At 34.7% G+C, this 20166-nt stretch overlaps 1 protein-coding gene across 2 annotated transcripts in view; it reads left to right on the plus strand.

Moving 5' to 3' along the window:
• The first annotated feature begins 7658 nt into the window (after window positions 1-7658).
• The window catches only part of LOC118205372 (lateral signaling target protein 2 homolog), a 209400-nt gene continuing 196892 nt past the window's right edge, over window positions 7659-20166 (plus strand). For both annotated transcript variants that reach the window (XM_085819169.1, XM_085819168.1), the window contains exon 1: window positions 7659-7877. Coding sequence is in view for 1 of the 2 variants with exons in the window: in XM_085819168.1 (XP_085675294.1) it covers window positions 7842-7877 (36 nt within the window). In the remaining variant the exon portion in view is untranslated. The remainder of the gene's footprint in view (window positions 7878-20166) is intronic.

Below are 20166 nucleotides of genomic sequence, written 5' to 3' on the forward strand. Positions count from 1 at the left end.
ATACTTATATAATACATATATAATACTTATATAATACATATAATAATCCTATATAATACATATATAATTAAGTAAATTAATTCTTAAAACTAAATTTTTAGGGTCCTATTTTAGTGTGCTATCTTCTAAAAAATTCACCAGAGTTTCTTCTTCAGCTTCCAGGACATTTTCTACATAATAATAATAATAATAATAATAATAATAATAATAATAATAATAATAAATAAAATAAAATAAAAAAAAGATTACCTTTTAAAGTGGCTTTCCGATTGAAGTTAAACGAGCTGCTAAAAATATATACCGTGCTCACAAATATATGTTAGCCAAAAGGGTATATTTATAAATAGAGAAATACTCGTTAATGCAGTGAAATATTTATAAGGCTATCAAATTTAATTTATAATTAATGTTTTTAGTTTTTACCTGTTTCAAAAGAAAAAATAACAAATCTTTTAATGCCATATCGGATTTGTTATAGCAGTTTGATGTAGTCAGACGTTCATTTTCATTAAAGGTAAATGTGTACGCAGAATTAGGAAGTAATTGTCAGGACAAATTTTCCTATTTCATAGACTTGGAATTATATTTTTTGCCCTTGATTTTCTTGAACTAAATTTCTTGAATGTCTGATTTTCTCTGCGAACTAGTACTGTAGTTGCAATTATCTTATTTTTCTTATCATTTTTTAACTAAATTCAGCTGATTGCTGTCTTTTTCAGTACGCAGATTTCTCGCTATAATGTTAATTCAGAAATAAGTATTTGGCACCATTAATTTTTGGTGACAACACCTGATTGCTCCTTTTTTACCACGTGAGCCCAACGCATCCGCAGACATACGAATAGAAGTTGAACATAGTTGAACTTCATCCGTCCATCGACTCAGGCGAACGAACGTAGTTCGCGAAGGGCTCTCCCGCCAGTGAATATACATAGACTTTCTTTGCCCGCGCATCAGCGCAATACCAGACTATGTCATTGGCGATTTTCTATCTGGAATGTAACTGAGCATGAGTGAGTCCTAAAACGTTCAAGTGACTAATGATGGCAGTTAGATGAGTTGTGGGTTGATAGCATAAACAGTAGAGAGTCTCTGAGGAAACACTGTCCCATCTGCATCATCACAAGTAGGTCATGTTGATTGACTGTAAGAGAGCAGGTAAGTAAAGTGCTAAAAAACTATCTGGCTATTCAGAGAGGAGTGTGGGAAGTCAGAAAATACAGGACTAAAGAATAATTTTAAGTTAAAATGTGTCTAAACTTTGGAAATATATTTTTTAAAATTTTATTTATTTTTTAATATAATTAAATATTTAAATATTACTATTAAAACTAGGTGTTAGTTAAATGGCGCAAAATTGCCCTCGGTCTTCTTTTATTTCTGTTGCTTCTGTAGTCGTGAGCTAATATTGGGATTGTTGGGTTTTGGACTTTAGAAATCTTCCTAAAGAGAGTTTTGGCCAACTTTGTCATATAGCCGTTATTGTGCATTACGTTAATTCTCTGTGGATAATTTCATTACGGATGAACCATCTGCAATTAGTGGCTTAGGACCAAAATTTGGGCAATTTGCAGACTTTTAGTAGATGAATTCCTGGCGTACCCCATACGGGGCAAGCATAGGTAATAATAGGTAATAGCATAGCTTTATACATGAGTATTTTGTTTTCTGTTGAGAGAACGTTGTTCCGAGCGATTAGAGGGGAAAGCGTAGCTTTACGAGCTCGGAACTTATTAATTACGTGTTTAATGTGGGACGACCATGTGAGATGCTTATCAAGAATTACTCCTAGGTAGGGGACTTGCTTGGCCCAAGGGATTGCAGTATTAAACATAATTATCTGAATGTGTTCCTCAGTTTTGATTTTCCCGGTGAACAAAATAGCGTCGGATTTCTCAACATTAATGCTAATTTTCCAGGCTAGGAGCTAGGACTACAGTGCATGGCTGTGTGATTTTGAAGTGATTTATTTACTGAGCTGATAGATGCATTTTGGGTGAGTATTGCCGTATCATCTGCCTTACATGGCTGTGGTTGTGTCTTGTTATTGAGGGATATCGTTCGAGTAGATATTATAGAGGACGGGCGAAATTAAAGAGCCCTGGGGGACGCCAGCCATGAATGGTCTGGGAGTTGAGTATGTGCTATTGACTCGAACGACAAAGTGGCTATCCTTAAGATAGGAGCTGATGAGTGTAATGATGTAAGCTGGGAAACCCAGGTTAATTAATTTGTAAGTGAGGCCATTTTGCCACACACGGTCAAATACCTTAGCAACGTCTAGGAAGATACCTTCGGTAGTGAGATTATTTTTCAGTCCTGAAGAAATCAATTCAGTGACCCGGTATAATTGGTGCGTGGTGGAGTGACGTTTGAGGAAGCTGTATTGTTCATTGATGAATGAACTATTTGTTTCCGCATGTTGCATGATCCTCTTTAAAATGACATATTCAGTGATTTTACTTAAAGCTGATAAAAGGCTTATTAGTCTGTAGGATACCGTAGGGAGATTTTTCTGGTTTAAGAATTGGGCATATGATAGCAGTTTTCCAATTTTTGGGTAAATTCTACTTTTGATAATAAAGTTGATGATGATAATCAGGTTTAAGATCATAAAAATACCCATGTTGGCAAGCATTTTATTGGAAATCTTATCCAGACCAGGACTTTTCTTGGTTTTCAGTTTGCATATATATTCAAGGACATCTGACGGCATAACTGGAGGGATGTTGTCAGTGTGGGGATTTGCCAGGAAATTTGTTAGCGTATGATTAACCAAGTGTTCAATTTCTGGGTGAGAAATGTGGTTGGTGCGGAACTGAGAAGCGTAGTGATCGGCGAGCGACTCATCTTTCTTCGTCTGTCATCCGTCACCGCACAGCGACCGGCACTCATCCGTCAGTCATCCGTCACCGCACATCAACCGGATTTCCAGATGTCAATCAAAGTGAAGACGCTCGCTCATTGGAGAAGCATACGTACCGCAACGCATACGCAGCAGTGGAAACGGGCCTTTACTCATTTTTAAGTTTTGTGAACTGTTATGAATATAATATGTGCATTTGATCAAGATAAACTGTTGTTTGCATAAACTTACACGCTGTAAAAATTATTTGCATAAATTTACACGTTTCTAGGCATACTGCCCAGAAATAAGTAAAAGTAAGGAAAAAAAGCGGTAAAAGTAAGTAAAATATTTACATAATTGAACATGTGGGAAAAAGTATTCAAAAATTGATATAGGTATATTTCTGTAACTCAGCTTAATTCTAGGCAATTTCTTTGAGATTCATAAACATGAAACATGCATAAACTGAAATCATTAAGTTCACATAAATCAGTTTTATTGTATTCATATTTATTTTCTTGTTCTTGCAATGTTATTGGTTCTGAGCTATTTAAAACTTTCATTTCAGATTTCTGTCTTTAAAACATCTTACATTGGCATTAAAACATAATTTTTTCACTTAAATGGCCAAGGGTATATTTAAACTATAATTGAATATAATTAATTTTTTATGAATATCATAAGATACCTCTGTAATCTATTAGGAACAGCTGTACTGCGGTATTGTGTGTACTGTTGTAAACGGTATTGTGTCTACTGGTCTACTGTTGTAATTTTCATAAAAATGGGCACAATGTTTTCGCTGATGCGTTTTTTATTCAGTATCAGACAAAGACATATTCCCATTACAATGAGGAATTTTCTGATCAGGAAAATAAGATAGTTATAAATAAGTTTGAAGAGAATTTAAATAAGCTTTTCATTTTTTTAATGGAACTTGGAAATGCACTGAGATGAGAAACCATCTAAATCCAGTATCCCATAACTAGCAGTCGCTTTTGACATGTATCATGCAAATCTATTTGCTGTTTATTTTTATCTCTATTTGTTTAGCATTTTAGGTCAATTTTCAAAAAAAAAAAAAAAAAAAAAAAAAAAAAAAAAAAAAAACAATCTTTTCCCCCGAAAAAAACTTCTAAAAATTGATAAATGGATAAAAGTTTGTACAGTTCCTCATTTTGCAAATTCTAAGTTACTGTTGGAAGGGAAAGCGAATAATCGCTTGAGTTCGTGTAACAAGAAACAACAAGATAGAAGGGTAAACTAACCCTTTAATTATTCCAACTAAGGTTTAACAAAACTTCGTCTTGGAGTGTACATACGTAATAAAGTCGACACTTGGGCTTTGAACTTAAGAGACTAAGAATAATACTATACTAATCTAAACTAAAGAGGTATAGTCGAAGCTATCAAAAATTCTAACAGAGTTGGTCCCTTAACGTTAATAGACTGCGAAGCTATCAAGGGCCTAAAGCGTGACAATAGCTTACGAGAGAGTATCCTAAAAACCGCGGACGTGTGCAGACATTATACCTGGTAACTCTCTCCCTAAGACCGAAGAACTTCGCGGTTAAATACCTCTCTTCCTCATTATGTATTCAGACGTGATTCTAAAACTACGTTCTAGCAGGAAGTAGTAAGTTGAAGTTAAGAATCGAGAGGAAAGGAAGTTTAACTCAAAATTTAACTGTTAATAAAATTAACATAATCCTTACAAGTTAAAATTTGTCTTTTTTAATTGAAATTAAGAATTATTTAAATTTTTAAAGTATGCCAATAAATGCTTTAAAAAAAGACAAAAAAAAAAAAAAAGAAATACTATTTATATAAAGTACCAGTCTCCTGAAATTAGGTATCTCAACAACTGCTACAGCCAATAAAAACATGTGAATTTCCGTTTTAGTGATATTTTAGTTTCCGTTCATTCTGAGTTATAATATCATCATCACATTCTGAGTTGGAATTTGCTTTGAGCTGGTTGCCTTTTTAATCGCGTCCAGATCCGAGTTTTCCAACGTATCGGTTGCGCTTCCATTTGGATATTATTGCTTTTCTTTGGAGTACGCCTTCCAGTATTTCGCCGAAGCTGCTGCTCTGGATTTTGGTATGCTATTTTTGCTTTTTGATTTCCTCGCTATGCTTTACCTCGGTGAAATATGAGTGAGTGTCAGCCATCAGCAAACTTAGATAATGGAATCTCAGCCGCCGAACAAGCCTTCGGTAGGATTAATATACACATAGAGAGAGCTAATCTTCCACCCAATGTTAACTCTTACACAACCCTAAAAAAGCAAGCTATTGCTGATGTCCTTAAATTCAACTCAGTTGAATACAAAACTAGCGATGATCTCAAACGTATAGCGGAACTTGAACGCATCATTCAGGATTACGACGCACTCTTAAATCTGGCCGTCATGCATAAAAATTAAGCAAACAATTCCATCACAGAAAATAATAACGAAAGCGATGCTATGTTAAAGGCAAAAGCATCTAATCAAACACAAAAAGCGATGCAAAAAAAATCGAACGTCCGACTATATCTAAGAATAAGAAAAAGAAAATTACTACTGGCAGCGACGGATTTAAAACCTCTCGTATCACGCATAAGCGAACGCATTCAAATTCATCGGAAGCTGAACTACCCGTACAGAAAAATAAGTTCAATGACCTGCAGGACGATGACAGCATGGAACAGGAATCGAACTCAGAGTCCGCAGGATTTACTCTCCCCCAAAAAAGCACTGGACATATTCCCCCAATTGTTCTCTCAGATTTTACGGATACGTTAAAAGAGGAAATCGAAAATTTAGGAGTAAAAAAAGTAAAAGGCAATCTCACAGGAGATACACTCAACATCAAAGTCTGTCATAAAGATGACTATCGCGCAATCACGGAGTTTCTGGCCAAACGAGGTGTGGAATTCCACACATACAAAATTAATTCCGAAAACCCAATCAAAGTAGTAATTAAGAAGCTGCCTAGAAACTCAAATGTGGAAATAATTCACAAAGAACTCACAGAACACTAAATTCCTGTAAGAAAGATACGTCAGCTCGAAAGATTCCGAGAAGGAAAAATTGTTAAACTACCTATACCTACCACATCTAATTCTCAGTCGAGGTCAAAAGAAACGAAAAGGGTAAAGAAATCTACCAAATAAAGCAACTTCGAGGATTAGACGTCATAGTTTGTGCTTACAAATCCAGACCTGGCCCTGTGCAATGCCACAGTTGCCAGAGATACGGACACACTCGAGATCTATGTCATTACAAACCTAGATGTCTTAAATGAGCCGAACCGCACGCAACTTAACACCTGTAAGAAACCAGCGCTCTGCGTTCTGTGCGGCGATTGCCACCCAAGCAACTCGAAGGAATGTAAATACCATCCGGATAACCTACCCCAAAGAGTCTTCAATAAGAGCAATCAAAACGAGAAAAAGCATGAGCAGGAACAATTTCAATTAAATAAAGAAGATTTTCCTCCCTCCCTGGAACTACGGAAAACAAAATACTAAAAATCAGCCGAGCTGGACATCTCAAAAGGAAAACAAAAATAAACAAGAAAGCGAAACTAAAGAGTAAACTAACTTTTTTGAGTGGATAAAAATCCAACTCCTAAAAGCGAAAGAATTCTTTACAGAATTTTAAAAAGCAAAAAACATCATGGCCGCAATTGAATATGCACAATTTTTATGAACGTCTACTTTCGTAAGTATTAAGATATGCCTGCTCACACAGCTGAATTTTCTTCGCCCACGGGTTATGGTACTTCCCTAGTACCATTTATTTGAAAATATCTTTGCCTAGTGCACTTTAATGCTATCTACTGGCGAAAACTCTTTAGTAGTTAATGACCAGAAAAAAGTAAGTCAGAAGTCATAATAGTCCGTTTTTCGTTTCGTTTCCGTTTTTTCTTCAACTTAAAGTATCAAGGATCGAGAAAGGGTTCAGTTACGATGCTCATAGGCTTAATGCCTTTATCCCCACATCTAATTGCACCCTAATTGACACATTCACTCTAATTGACTCTGAGGTTTACACCCGCTTCATCTTGTAACGTCACTGACCTCACCCCCGATTCGCTGCCGCTAGCGTGGACGAGATTTTTTCTCACCCCTCCCACACTGTTCTTCTTTCTTTTCCCCTGATTGTTTATCAGAAGCCGAGTAAAAAGATGTTTCTACATCTTGACACTCGAGAATAAAATACGATCTTCATCAAAGATTAAATAATTATAATCAAAAAGAGGGTTCGGCAAAGAGGTAAAATTTAGTGTCGAATTGTCAAAATAACAAAAGGTAAACTACCTTCCACAGTGGTAAAAGGTAAAAACACTGAAGGACTGAATAAATTTAGCAATTTTGAAATCGAATAAAGGGCTTGAATCAATTTTGAAGGGTTACATCATGCATTTTGAAAAGATTCGATATTTGCTTTATAAGGTATTTCTCCCATCTTCTTGGCATGCCTTCGTGGTGTGGTGGTCTGCACGCTGGGTGCGTATTCCAGAGGTTCGCGGTTCGATTCCCGGCGAAGGCGTTGCTAATTTTTCAATTTGCCTGCTTCCAAAAATATACCTAATGTCTCTACACTTTAATCAATGATCTTGTGGTGTTTTAGCAAGAAATATCGAAAATTCAAGTTCTTTCATAGTTTTCGCCTTTTCAATTTAACTTCCAAATTTAGAAATTATGGGATATTGTTTTCCTGAAGTCGTTTGCTGCAGTTGAATACCTTTGGTTGAATAGCATTTCCAAAAGGGAACAGGGACGAGATTAAACAACTGTGACGAGAATACAATAGTTGCAGTAGCAGATATGATTCGTTCGTGATGACATCCGTTAGCAAATGCGGACGACTAAACTCTGAGCTAAATGATATGGATTAAATCAGAAAGATGAGAGTGCAGTGTGTATGATGACAAAGTTTGTTATCGTATTTTTAGGATATTGCTTTAAGTTTCATTTGACGTGTGTAGCCAGTCTGCTATAATGCATTCGTTACGGAAATGGTTTTATAGGCCGAAGGTGAGCTGGCATTTATATATTTGTTTCCTAAAAACTTGTACTAGAAGCGATATACTTTTATAGTTCTTACTAGTCCATTTTTATTTTTACACATGAAACAGATTTTAAATCAAAATGTCTCTTAAGTTATATATATATTTATATATATAAGCGAGAAAGTGGGACTACTGCATCATTTATTTTTATTTTTCTTGTGAGTTCAGTTAATGAAACACTAAAATTTTTATTTTATTACTATATGATTTTTAATTGTGTTTGCTAGCGCATATTCATTTTGAACGGTTTATTGCAGCCCTTCTCAAAATTTCCTGCTCTTGTGGAACCTTTTAATAGGATTTATGTAACAGGAAAATCCTATGTAAAATATTAATCTTTTCCATTTTCTTAAAAGCAGATATATTTTTAAGCTAAGAATAACTTTTTGTCACCTTTATTGACAACCTGATTTGATGTTAACTACCTGTTCAATAGATCTTAAAGAAACTTTATATAATTGTATCATTTATATAAACCATATACATTAGCACATGAAAACTAGTAAACATTGTAATAACTTAATCATGAATTAACAATTTTAATGTCATAAATTGAAGTAAATTACTAATTGATTAAATTGAATTGTTAATAAATTACTGTAGTTATGATTATGAAATTAAAAATACAGATTAATTATATGCAGAAATGATTCAAGAACATATACCTTGTGAAAAACTATATATAATTACGTATATTATATTCATTTGTTTTATTCTATGTTAAAAAAGTAGTAATTCTTTTCTCAGTAGTCAGTAGGTGTTGCTTGATGCGATTACATTTGCTCATAGCTGTTTCAATAACCATTAAATGATATGGAAAAATATCTTTCATTGTTAATGCAATTAAATTTGATGAAACAAACATTGAAAATATAAATACATACCTTTCTAGATTTGGAAATAAAATCTATAAAATTGTCTGCAGTCAGTATGGAGAATTGTGTTTACAATTATTAGTATTGTTTATGAAAGTTTTGTTCAAATTTGTATTTAAGAAGGCTATTTAAATAATGTACTTTCTCCTAATGTTAAAAAAGGAGCATGTGTCCAATCTCAGTACTATAAGAAATTCCTCATTCATTTCATCATTATCTTCAGGAAGCATTATGCATATTGTGTTTTGAGGAAGTGATTGACTCAGATGTCGTAATTTGAATTTTTTTTATCAGTGACTAACTTCAGATATGTCAAAATTCTTATTAGTCGTAGATGATGAATTTTCTTCTCCAGCTTTCTGTGATCTCTCAGTAAGGGGTAAAGGGTGTGATGCATGAAACAGTCTTTCTCTGAGATATGGCTCCAGAACAGATAGTCAGCAAGTTTACCGCTTGGCAAAACTTCGCGATTTTTCACGGTGTACCGAATTTGTGCAAGTCTTTGCATAATGGCACACAAAGCCAAAATAACAAGGCAAAGAATTGCACAAACTCGGTATCCATGTACACATTGACCTGTTTTCACTTAAAAAAAGAATCCCAAAATTGCACTAAAATGGCATTGTGCACTCCCTTGACTTTATCCATGTACACATCGACCTAGTTTCACTTAGAAAAAATCATCGCAGAATTGCACAAACTAGGCTTTGCTCACTCCCTTGAGTTTGTCCATGTACACATCGATATATTTTCACTTAAAAAGTCAAAGGAGCACCCAGTTCTAGAGGCAAACAAAAAATACATAATCTCAAGAAACTACATTTTAAACCAAACAATAAAATAACATAAAAACGAAACCTTGCTAAAATTACATGAACTAGAATTCATATATCGGCATTGCCACATAAATTCACAAAAATATCCTACGTATTCCGGACTGTCCGGAAAATGGCTACTAAATAAACTTTCATTTACACACCAGTCGATTAATGCACTTTTCACCTTTCGTTCCAAATCGTACAGAAACATCAAATTAATGTTACTACATTCAGCTATTCTACCTTCTAAACAATGAAACAAGCAATGTACTTCCTAACCACACACACCACAAGAGCCATACAAAACATCCCATGAATCAAAATTTCTCGGAATAATGGAAATGATTATGCCATAATAGGGTTTCCAAAACATTCAACTACTCGGGTTACTGTAAATGAAACAACGACGATAAATGAAACAACAACTTCACGATAATACTCCAGTCAACCCTAACCTTTTTCATGTTTTAAATGAAGAATTCGCTAAAAGTTACTTATTGGATGCAAGTTGGTGACTTCTTTTAAAAAGAATGCCAAACTGTTATTATTTGTTGCAAGTCAGCAAGCATTATCAACATATCAAAAGAAATCCCATTTTAGCAATTTAAAATAAAAATTTTAGTTATTAAATTAGGATTATAAGATGCATTAAATATTGTACATTTCTATTACTGGAGCAGGATTCTGAAATGCTTGTATGTATGCATGTATATGTATGTATGTACATGATTATATGTATGCATGTGTGTATATGCACATACATACACACACATGCAAGCATTTTTTTATCCCAGTCCCGATAACAAAAGAGTACTTTAGATATTTCACATATTATATATGTTACCATTCTTTTCTCTATGTGCACAACAACCCATTTCATCAGAGAATAGCATCAAGCACAACCTCAGCATTGCAGACATTAAACATCATATATTACATAATACATTACTGTTGTTCTCAGTACAACAGTTCTCAGTTCTGTACGCAGCAAAATCCAGCAATGGTCGAGTGGTAAAGACTGCTGAATGCTATAGTTCAACCTAGTTTGCGTTGAAACCTAGGTGAATGGATTGGCTGCATAATTGGTTTTTATAGTTTTCCTTATGTGTAATGTGAATATTATCCAATATCCTCCAAGGCATCTTCCGCTTAATTAAGACACAAAAACACGCCGAATAAATACTAATTCAGAAGTCAAACAACAAAAGTCAGCGTTATATTTACAAAATTTTTAACAGGACTAGTTTCGATGGTTTTACCGAACCACCATCCTCAGCTGCAAAACCACAAATGAACAAGATAGGAAATAATGATTAGATAAGATAAGAAAGCCTGGACAAGAATAAGAGAGTGGCGCCATCTGTTGGTGAAACCAGAACTAAAACATAATTTCTTTAAAGGCCGAAGGCAAATTTGGATTGGAATTAGGATCGTTAACTAGACCAGAAAGATTTTTATGAATGTGAAATGCCTCTAGAAAGTCCAGTTCTCCAATGGAAGATGTTTTTTGAATAATTTTGGCAGCAGTAAAATTGAAAGTGTGATTTTCGGACCAACAATGTTGAGCAACAGACATCTTAAGATGTCTAGAAACCAAACTTCGCGAATTTCATTTCTCTTGCATCGAAATTGATGAGCTAATTTCTCTCACTCAACTCTGTTTGAAACAAACACATTTTGTTTTCCAAAATAAATATTACAAGCAAACTGAGGGATTAGCCATGGGAAGCCCCCTCAGTCCCATCCTGGCTGATATCTACATGCATTATTATGAATCAAAATTGTTTGAAACTTTAAAATTTCCGGCATGGTTCCGCTACGTAGACGATACTTTTACCCTGTTTGAAGGCAATAAAGATGATTTAAATAAAGTTCTTTCAACAATGAATTCTATTGATCCTGATATTCAGTTCACTTTTGAACTTGAGACTTGCAATTCTCTTCCGTTTCTCGACATTCTGGCCACACGTAACACATCCAACTTCAGTACTACGGTTTACCGTAAACCTTCATCGGTTTGCCTTCCACCACACTTTAAATCATGTCATCCGACTAAACAAAAGTTAGCTTCATTTTATTCCTATGTTTTCCGTGCTCTTCAAGTTTGCTCCTCCAAATTAGCCCTTGATGAAGAACTAAATTATTTAAAAGCAATAGCTATTGACAGGGGCTTTTCACCCAACATTATTAATCAAGCAGTTAAAAAATTCTCATCTCAACACACTAAAAGGCACACTCTTGATTTAGGAGATTATAAAAATTCTGTTGTCATTCCCTTCTTTCCATCAATTAGCTACAAAGTTGCACATATTTTGCAGAAATTTAACTTTCAGGTTGTTTATTCTCCCATCAATAAAATTCCGAGTTCCATACTCAAGGACCCCATTCCGGATATGAATTCCTGGGGTATTTATAGGATTCCTTGCCAGTGTGGTTTAATTTACATTGGCCAAACTAAGAGAGCCTTAAAATTTCGCGTCAAGGAACATGAGGCATATGTTAGAAAAAAGGAAACCCAGAAGTCTTCTGTTGCTCAACATTGTTGGTCCGAAAATCACACTTTCAATTTTTCTGCTGCCAAAATTATTCAAAAAACATCTTCCATTGGAGAACTGGATTTTCTAGAGGCATTTCACATTCATAAAAATCTTTCTGGTCTAGTTAACGATCCCAATTCCAATCCAAATTTGCCTTCGGCCTTTAAAGAAATTATGTTTTAGTTCTGGTTTCACCAACAGATGGCGCCACTTGCTTATTCTTGTCCAGGCTTTCTTATCTTATCTAATCGTTATTTTTTATCTTGTTCATTTGCGGTTTTGCAGCTGAGGATGGTGGTTCGGTAAAACCATCGAAACTAGTCCTGTGAAAAATTTTGTAAATATAATGCTAACTTTTGTTGTTTGACTTCTGAATTAGTATCTTTCTCTTAGGCAGATAGCCCCCGTGACCTTGCCATCTTCAAGTAACCTAAATCATGCACACAGCAATCTGTTTTTGCCTTAACAATCATCAGAATTGCACATCTTGTCTCTATGCACTAACTGCAATTTTCAGTTCCAGATTAAAATCATTATCTTGGGGCAGAATTGCCAAATTAAGTGTACTGTTCATCTTAGTTAAGGAGTGTAAGGATTCTACTTAACTCATGCTATAATATCTGTTACTTTCCCATTGTGTAAACTGCGCAAAAAAAAGGAGGGGACAGTTTTATATCTCCCATTCTACTGGGCCGATTAACAAAATTCAACTTGCATTTTTCATGTCTCGAAAGCATGACTTGGGATATATATTAGATTTATATATAGCATTGTTCTAATGTAAATTTAAATTAAAGTAAGTAAAAGTAAATGTATTTTGCACAAAATCTGTCTGTTTTTGAAATGACATGCCAACTTTTTTCCATATTTTGGTTCTACGACTCAAATTATGGCAAATTGCCAAGTTTTATAAAATTCGCACTAGTAGTTTTTAAAAAATTAGCTTTCAAAATTTTAGCTCCTCCATCTTAATTGAATTGATATATATTTATTAATATCCCTTTTTTTAATTAAACTTGATGCCTTTTCTCAGAATTCAAAATTTAGGCTTAATCCTTATATAATTCATCATTTTTTATGATTTAAATTTTATGATTTTTTTATGATTTTTATGATTAAATCTAAAATTTGTATTTAAATATTCTTTATAAATTTTTTGAAAACATTTCTGTATTATAACCTATAAAATGTTTAACATCTGAAGTACAGTACAAAGTCCGTAATCTGGACTCGTCGGGACTTCTGCGATTCTGGATTAGGGTTTTTTCTGGATTATAGATCATCAATTTAAATCTGGCAAGATGGCATGCAGAATTTATACAATTAAAAATATGAAACCGTAATTTATGAAGTAAAGGGCAATTATGATCTAAAGGGTACCAAAATTTACAAAAAAATGCTTAATATTTATTTGTTTACTTTATTAAACATTTCTTTTAATGTAAGTTGTTTCGTTTTTGTGCGACTACTTTCTCTTTAATTCTCTCTTCTAAAAGCAGACATAATTTCTTGTTCAGTTACAAAGTTCCACTGTTCAAATCCTGTAATGGCTATGTCAAGAATACCAACTAACTTGTCATTCGAAATTTTTTCGTTTTCAATAACAATAACATTCAATAACATTTCGTTTTCATTCTCTGTCACTTTCTTCACTATCAGAAGCGCGCATGTGTAAACTCTTTACTGGCCTTACGCGCATGCATGGTGGACATGCGCATCAAATGCGCATGCGTAAGTTTGTGGCTTTGAGGTCCGGATAATGGATGTCCGGATTACGGACTTTGTACTGTAGATGTATTTCTAACCATACCTACAAAACAGAGTTTTTATTAAAAATTTTCAAAGATATATGTTTACACACTTTACACACTTTGTTAAGTTTATTTGAAAGAATGAACCATGCCTTTTTTTTTCAGCTCGTGCATAGTGGGAAAAAAAGAGAGAAGGAAAATAAGTTATTATACATTAAGAAGTTCTCTGAGTGAATTATTCTTGGCACAAACTGAAAAAAAAAAAAAAAAAAATGTGCCAAGATAATGTTTTAAATTTCGCACCAAATTTTACAAAATTTAATATTTAGGTATAATTTGAGTCGTAGAATCGAAATATGGAAAAAAAAATTGGCATCTTATTTCAGAAAAAGTCCGATTTTGTGTCAAAATACCTATATTAGAATAATGCTATGTATAAATCGAATATATATATATACACTAAGTCATGCTTTCGAGACATGAAAACTGCACTTTGATTTTTGTCAATCATCCCAGTAGAATGAGAGATATAGAACTGTCACCCTCTTTTTTTTGTGCAGTGTCATGCTTTTTAACGTCTATGAGAGAAGATGCCAATGCCAAATGATATCACCATCTGGAGACTAACGTGTGTGTAACCAAGAAAAATTAGACACGTAAGCATATTATTACAATAGTACTGCCAACATATATAGCAGGTGCGTAACAGAAAATTAGTCACTATCGTTTTACAATTCTAGTATTCATTTGATCACATGGTTCAACTACTGATGTGATGTTTGCTCTAAGGATTGTAACTTGAGTACAATTTAAAGAGATATTTACATTATTTAGCTGTCTAATAGAAGCAGAAAAATTCCCTCCTCATTCCATTTCAAAATTTATTCAGCAAACATCGCTCATTTCATCTGGGACTTTGAATTTAGTTTTGTGATAGGATTTTCTATTTTCAATTGGGAAAAACCAATAATCCGGAATCGTTGAAGTCCCGATGAGTCCGGATTAAAGACTTTTGACTATATTGGTAATTTCTGATTTTCATCTCTATTTAACTGTATTACACGATTTGATGAAAGTTTCATCTTCAGTGTAACATTATAATATGCAAAGTAAAGAATCAGAAATAATAAAACAAATTATTGACATGGAGACTGCTCCTCCCTGCATCTTTTCACTTGCATCTTTCACTCTGTCTCCCGATAAATTGGTGGCCATTTTTTGCACTTTTTCTTAGTATGCAAAATTCTGTGCTCTTGGGAGGGGGGAACATTGTTGCTTCGTTACTTGGTAAGTTAAATATGGTTAACATCTTAAGGGAGGGAATAAACATAGTAAATGTGGTAAAGAGTGAAAAAAAAAAAAAAAAAAAAAAAGGAACATCATGAAGAAAGTACTTTTTATTTTCCACTTGATGCAAAGATAAAAATGATTAACATTTTAGAGGAGAAAAAAGTAATGTGGTGTAAAGTGAGTGAGAAAATTAAATATGTTGTATGTTATAATTATCACAAAAGCAAAACATGTTGTTCCTTTTCCAGTTAATTATATTGGGCCATATAAAAAGTCTCTGTGGTTTTTTGGTACATTTTTGAACAAAAATTTTTTTTATTGAAAAGCAATTTTAAATAGGTACATGTTGACCATTATTATCTAGACCGCTTCCTATTTTCCATGTAGCTTCCTAATTCCAATGGTATAGAACTTCTATAGTTTATCATCGAAAAACTTGGCCAAGTGATTTTCAGCGATGATTCGGTCCACCAATTTTTTACCCTCAAGAGAGTTTTGCAGAGACCGAAACAAATGGTAGTTAGATGGAGCAAGGTCCGGGCTATATGGTACATGCATCCAAACTTCCGAACCAAGTTCTGTCAGTTTGTTCCGAGTCATCAAACATGTGTGGCTGCTCATTGTCATGATGGAACACAACTCGCTTTCTGTTGGCCAATTCTGGTTTCACCAGTTTGCAGCAGCTCATAATGAAAAATTCCTTTCCAGTCCCACCAAACACTCAACATAAGCTTGTTTGGCAACAATCCAGGTCGTTCGTGGAGTCACCAGCCTTTGACCATGATTGCTTGCATTTGATATTTCGTATTTCAACCATTTTTCATAGCCTTTAATGATTCGCTTCAAAAATGGTTTGATTTCATTGCGTTTCAGCAGCATTTCACTGATGGTAATTCGGTCAATCAAATTTCTTTGCATTAATTCGTGTGGCACCCAAATATCAAGTTTGTTTTTTAGCCTGCTGTTTTCAAATGAATCTAAATTTTCATGTGGTTCATGTGCGTCCACTATTTTCTGACAGTTTGTGTGCCGGTCTTGCTCCACCAGTTGCAAAATTTCATTGACTTTTTCAGTGACTGGCCAGCCAGAGCGAGGTGCATCTTTGACATCTCAATTTCTGGAACGGAATCGAGTAAACCACTCCTGGGTCCTTCGTTCACTCACACCATTCTCACTCTACACTTTACAAAATTTTGGCATGTTTCTGCAGTGTTTTAACTTTTTATAGTAAAAAAGCATCACATAACATATTTCTTCAGATATTTCACTCATTTTCAAATCGAACATTCTACATGAGAAACGAATTACAAAACAGTCTTCACAAACAATGGAAGCTGAATGTCACCTTTTAAGCACATGTTCATTTGAGACAATCGGGTGAGTGTTGCCGGATATATAGGCATCAACTCCATCTAGTGGCAAAAAACCACAGAGACTTTTTTATGACCAAATAAATAAAACAACTATAAACATTCTAGAAGAAGAACAAGATCTGATATCACATGGGCAACTTTGAAACTAAGCAGGTAGCATGTGACAAATACGCTGATTTAAATTTACTAAAAACTTCCAGTTTTGACGATTGATCAAGATACCTGCTTTAATGAAGTATCTTTTCTCTTTACTTTTGTAAGTTTTAGTCTTATTTATCTAAATTTTAAATTCCATGTATCTGATTTAAGCAAATATTTAAGCCCAAAAATTTGTTCAGTTTACTAATTATGGCCAACAGATCAATCATGCTGTCAAGTAATATTTTTAAAGATCAGAAATTCATATAGCAGCAACCATATGCACAGTTTTATTATTATTGCTGTTTATGATTGTTTTATACTTTATCTCTATTCCTAAACCATTGATAACATAGTATATACCTTAAGTATGTCAAATTTTGTAAGTGTGGTAGAAATTGTTATAAGTTTAAAGATGCATGGATCTGCAATTACGCAGACTGTGTACTCGTATACACTCAATGTGAACTTGATATGCATATTCATTTTCCCAGATACTGACATTTTCTTTGCATTTACAGTTTGTAAAATTAAGGTTAACATCAGCCATTATTCAGCAGATTATTATTTTTTTTTTCATTTACCAGGCTACATTAGCTTTCAAAATAGTTACATTCACACTGGGATACTGCAATATACTGTATTGTACTGGGTTTCTATTGCCAGAGCAATACTTCCCAGTCATGCAAGGAGTTCCATGCGGAGCCTGGTATTAGAAAATACCTAATTGAGTTTCCTCTGAGGGGAGAAATAACAGGGAGAAAAGGGGGTTACGGCGCAATTTTCACCTGGGCTCAGGAGCTGACGCGAGCTATTTGCAACACTGGTCCAACCAAGAACAAGTCCAAAGTAATTACTCCAAAGTCCGTAAGATGCTCGTAGCCTGCTGGCACTTCACTGTGATTGGTCGAAATCTAGATTGGAATCCTTGTCAGAAAAGATGATGTGGAAAGATGCACACGGAGCGTCAGCGCGGAGTACTGACGAGTAACAATTATTGGCTTGCCTAATTGAGTATGCAGCATAAGGTCGGATTAGCAAATCGTCCGGGATGATTTCATAGCTCAGAATATACTCAAAGTTAGCTGTACTGTTGGTCTTTGCTTTCCTGAAAAAGTTTCCATTTATCTTATATAAGTAGTCCTTGATATAATCAATATTAAGGTTGCGATGTAAATCTTCATTTCTAATATAGTATGGGGCATTAGTGATGGTTCTCAGGATCTTATTTTGCAGAACTTGGAGCCGGTGAATTTCACTTGTCTTAGCACTTGCCCAGGCCGAGGAGGCATATGTGATAACAGGCCTGACAATTGCAGTTTAAAGCCTTCTTTTGTGTGCAAGGTTTAATTGAGAGTCCTTAGAAAGTAGTGGGTAAAGCTTTTTCACAATGCCTTACGCCTTTTCCACAAACACTGTTTATGTGTGTATTCCAGGTAAACGATCGATTTAAAATGACTCCTAAGTATTTTGCCGTACTTACAGTAGGGACTGTTTTCCCCAAGAGCGTAACATTACAGGTGAGGGGTCTGTGGTCTTGAATTTTCTGATTACTAAAACTTTTGACTTCTCCGGGTTGATCTGAATTTTCCATCGTTCACACCATGCTTCAATATTAGGAATAGTCTGCTGAATCTTTTCGAAGGCATGGTTTGGTCGTCTGGACTTCACGATGATGGCGGTGTCATCCGCGTAGCATGCTAACATAATATTAGGGTCTTGACTGAATTTTGGGAAGTCATTTACGTACAAAATATAAAATATTGGTCCAAGGATACTTCCTTGTGGGACACCAGCGTAAATTTGATGTGGGTTTGAACTGGAATCTCCTTGCCGCACTGAAAAAGTTCGGGAGTTCAAAAATGAGCTGAGGATGAGAATAATTTCCCGTGGAAGATTCAAATTGATGAGCTTAAAAATAAGTCCTCTATGCCAGACGCAGTCAAATGCTTTTGCCACATCTAGCATGAGGATAGCTGCACTATTTTTGTTATGTGAAGCCGCTCCAATATATTCAGTGATTCTGACTGTGATGAGAAGTGGATAGTCCTCTTCGAAAGCCATGTTGTTCATCCGCCAGAATATCGAGGAAAGGTTTAATTCTATTGTAAATGATTTTTTTCAAGAATCTTTCCCAGTTTCGACAGGAGGCTAATTGTCATTCACACTGGTGTCTACAAGGAGATCATTTATATTTCCTTTAACAGAGAGTGCATGATTTCCACTGTGAACTGTTATCTGTAGAACGTACCAACTGCTGAGTTTTCTGCTTTTGTAAATTTTTGCTCCTTTGTATGATTTTTACTTGGTTTTTTACACATATGATACCGCCTTTGTGTGTTTACCACCACAGCTCTAGTACTTTTGAGTTTACAGCTTCTTTGAGTCTTGACTGCTTCTGTGTCTCCAGTCTTTCTGTTAGCTCTGTGATCACTTTCATTTCTGAGTCTTCTGTGATGTTAACACTCCTTATAGAATGTGCTGGTTTTCTGTATTATGCTGACTTTCTGTACAACCTCCACTTTTATGACATATTTTCTGTTTCCGCAAGTTGGTGTGCCTGTCGTATATTGGAATCCTTAATAGTGGCGACAAAATATTGAAGATTCTGTGCATCTAATTTCCTGATGCAACTTTGAAAGATGAATTGTGTTATGTTTTCAGTGTCAGCTGCTGTTTCTTGAAGAGACTATCCTGCCATTTGTTGTCTGATGTTAAGCTGCTGTCAGTGATAATTTCTGAGAAATGTTTCTTGAAACTGCAGTTTTGATGCACTAAAATGGAAAGTTGAGTTGGGACATTGTTTACAAATGAAGCTGGTTCTAGAAATTTCTTTCTAGAATTTTTGGTTTGCTGCAGATATTTCTTTGGTGACAATGATGATTTCTTGATTTACTGTCTCTTTCTCAAAATTTTCGTGCATGGGAACTATTTTCTTGTTCACAGAATTCGTAATTTTCCCTCTAATTGTTACAGTTCGTCATTTCAGCTGGTACCATGCTCATATTGGCAGCATTTACTTAAGTGGGGTTCTTCATTTCTGTGGCATTTGCTGTGATGGAGTTCTTTATTTTCATCTTCATTTCAGCATAATTTGCTGAAGCTTCTTTCTTAATCTCTGCAGCATTTGCTTCTGTTGTATTCTTCAATTTGACAGAACTTGGAGCAATCAATTCCACGATACCTTTCACCTGCTCTTTTATTTTCCTGGTTATCAGCATTCAAAGGATCCTAGAAATATGATACCAGTTGTTAATTACCTGTGAGATTTAGTGATTCAAAGGGAATTGTGATTTAAAATTTACTATGCGAGCGGTTTTTGGGTACCGATGATATTTCTTCTGAGGAGGAATTACTTAATGTATGAATAGTCCTTGAGCTATGTTATGAAACTTTTATCTTTCCCTAAAATACAATGCATAACTATCCTTTGTATCATCTTGTTCTGATAAAGGCGATAACAGATTTGAAT

Source organism: Stegodyphus dumicola, chromosome 6 (genome assembly GCF_044657685.1).
Source record: "Stegodyphus dumicola isolate Sdum_Otavi_A_Nest chromosome 6, ASM4465768v1".
NCBI classification, from domain to species: domain Eukaryota; kingdom Metazoa; phylum Arthropoda; class Arachnida; order Araneae; family Eresidae; genus Stegodyphus; species Stegodyphus dumicola.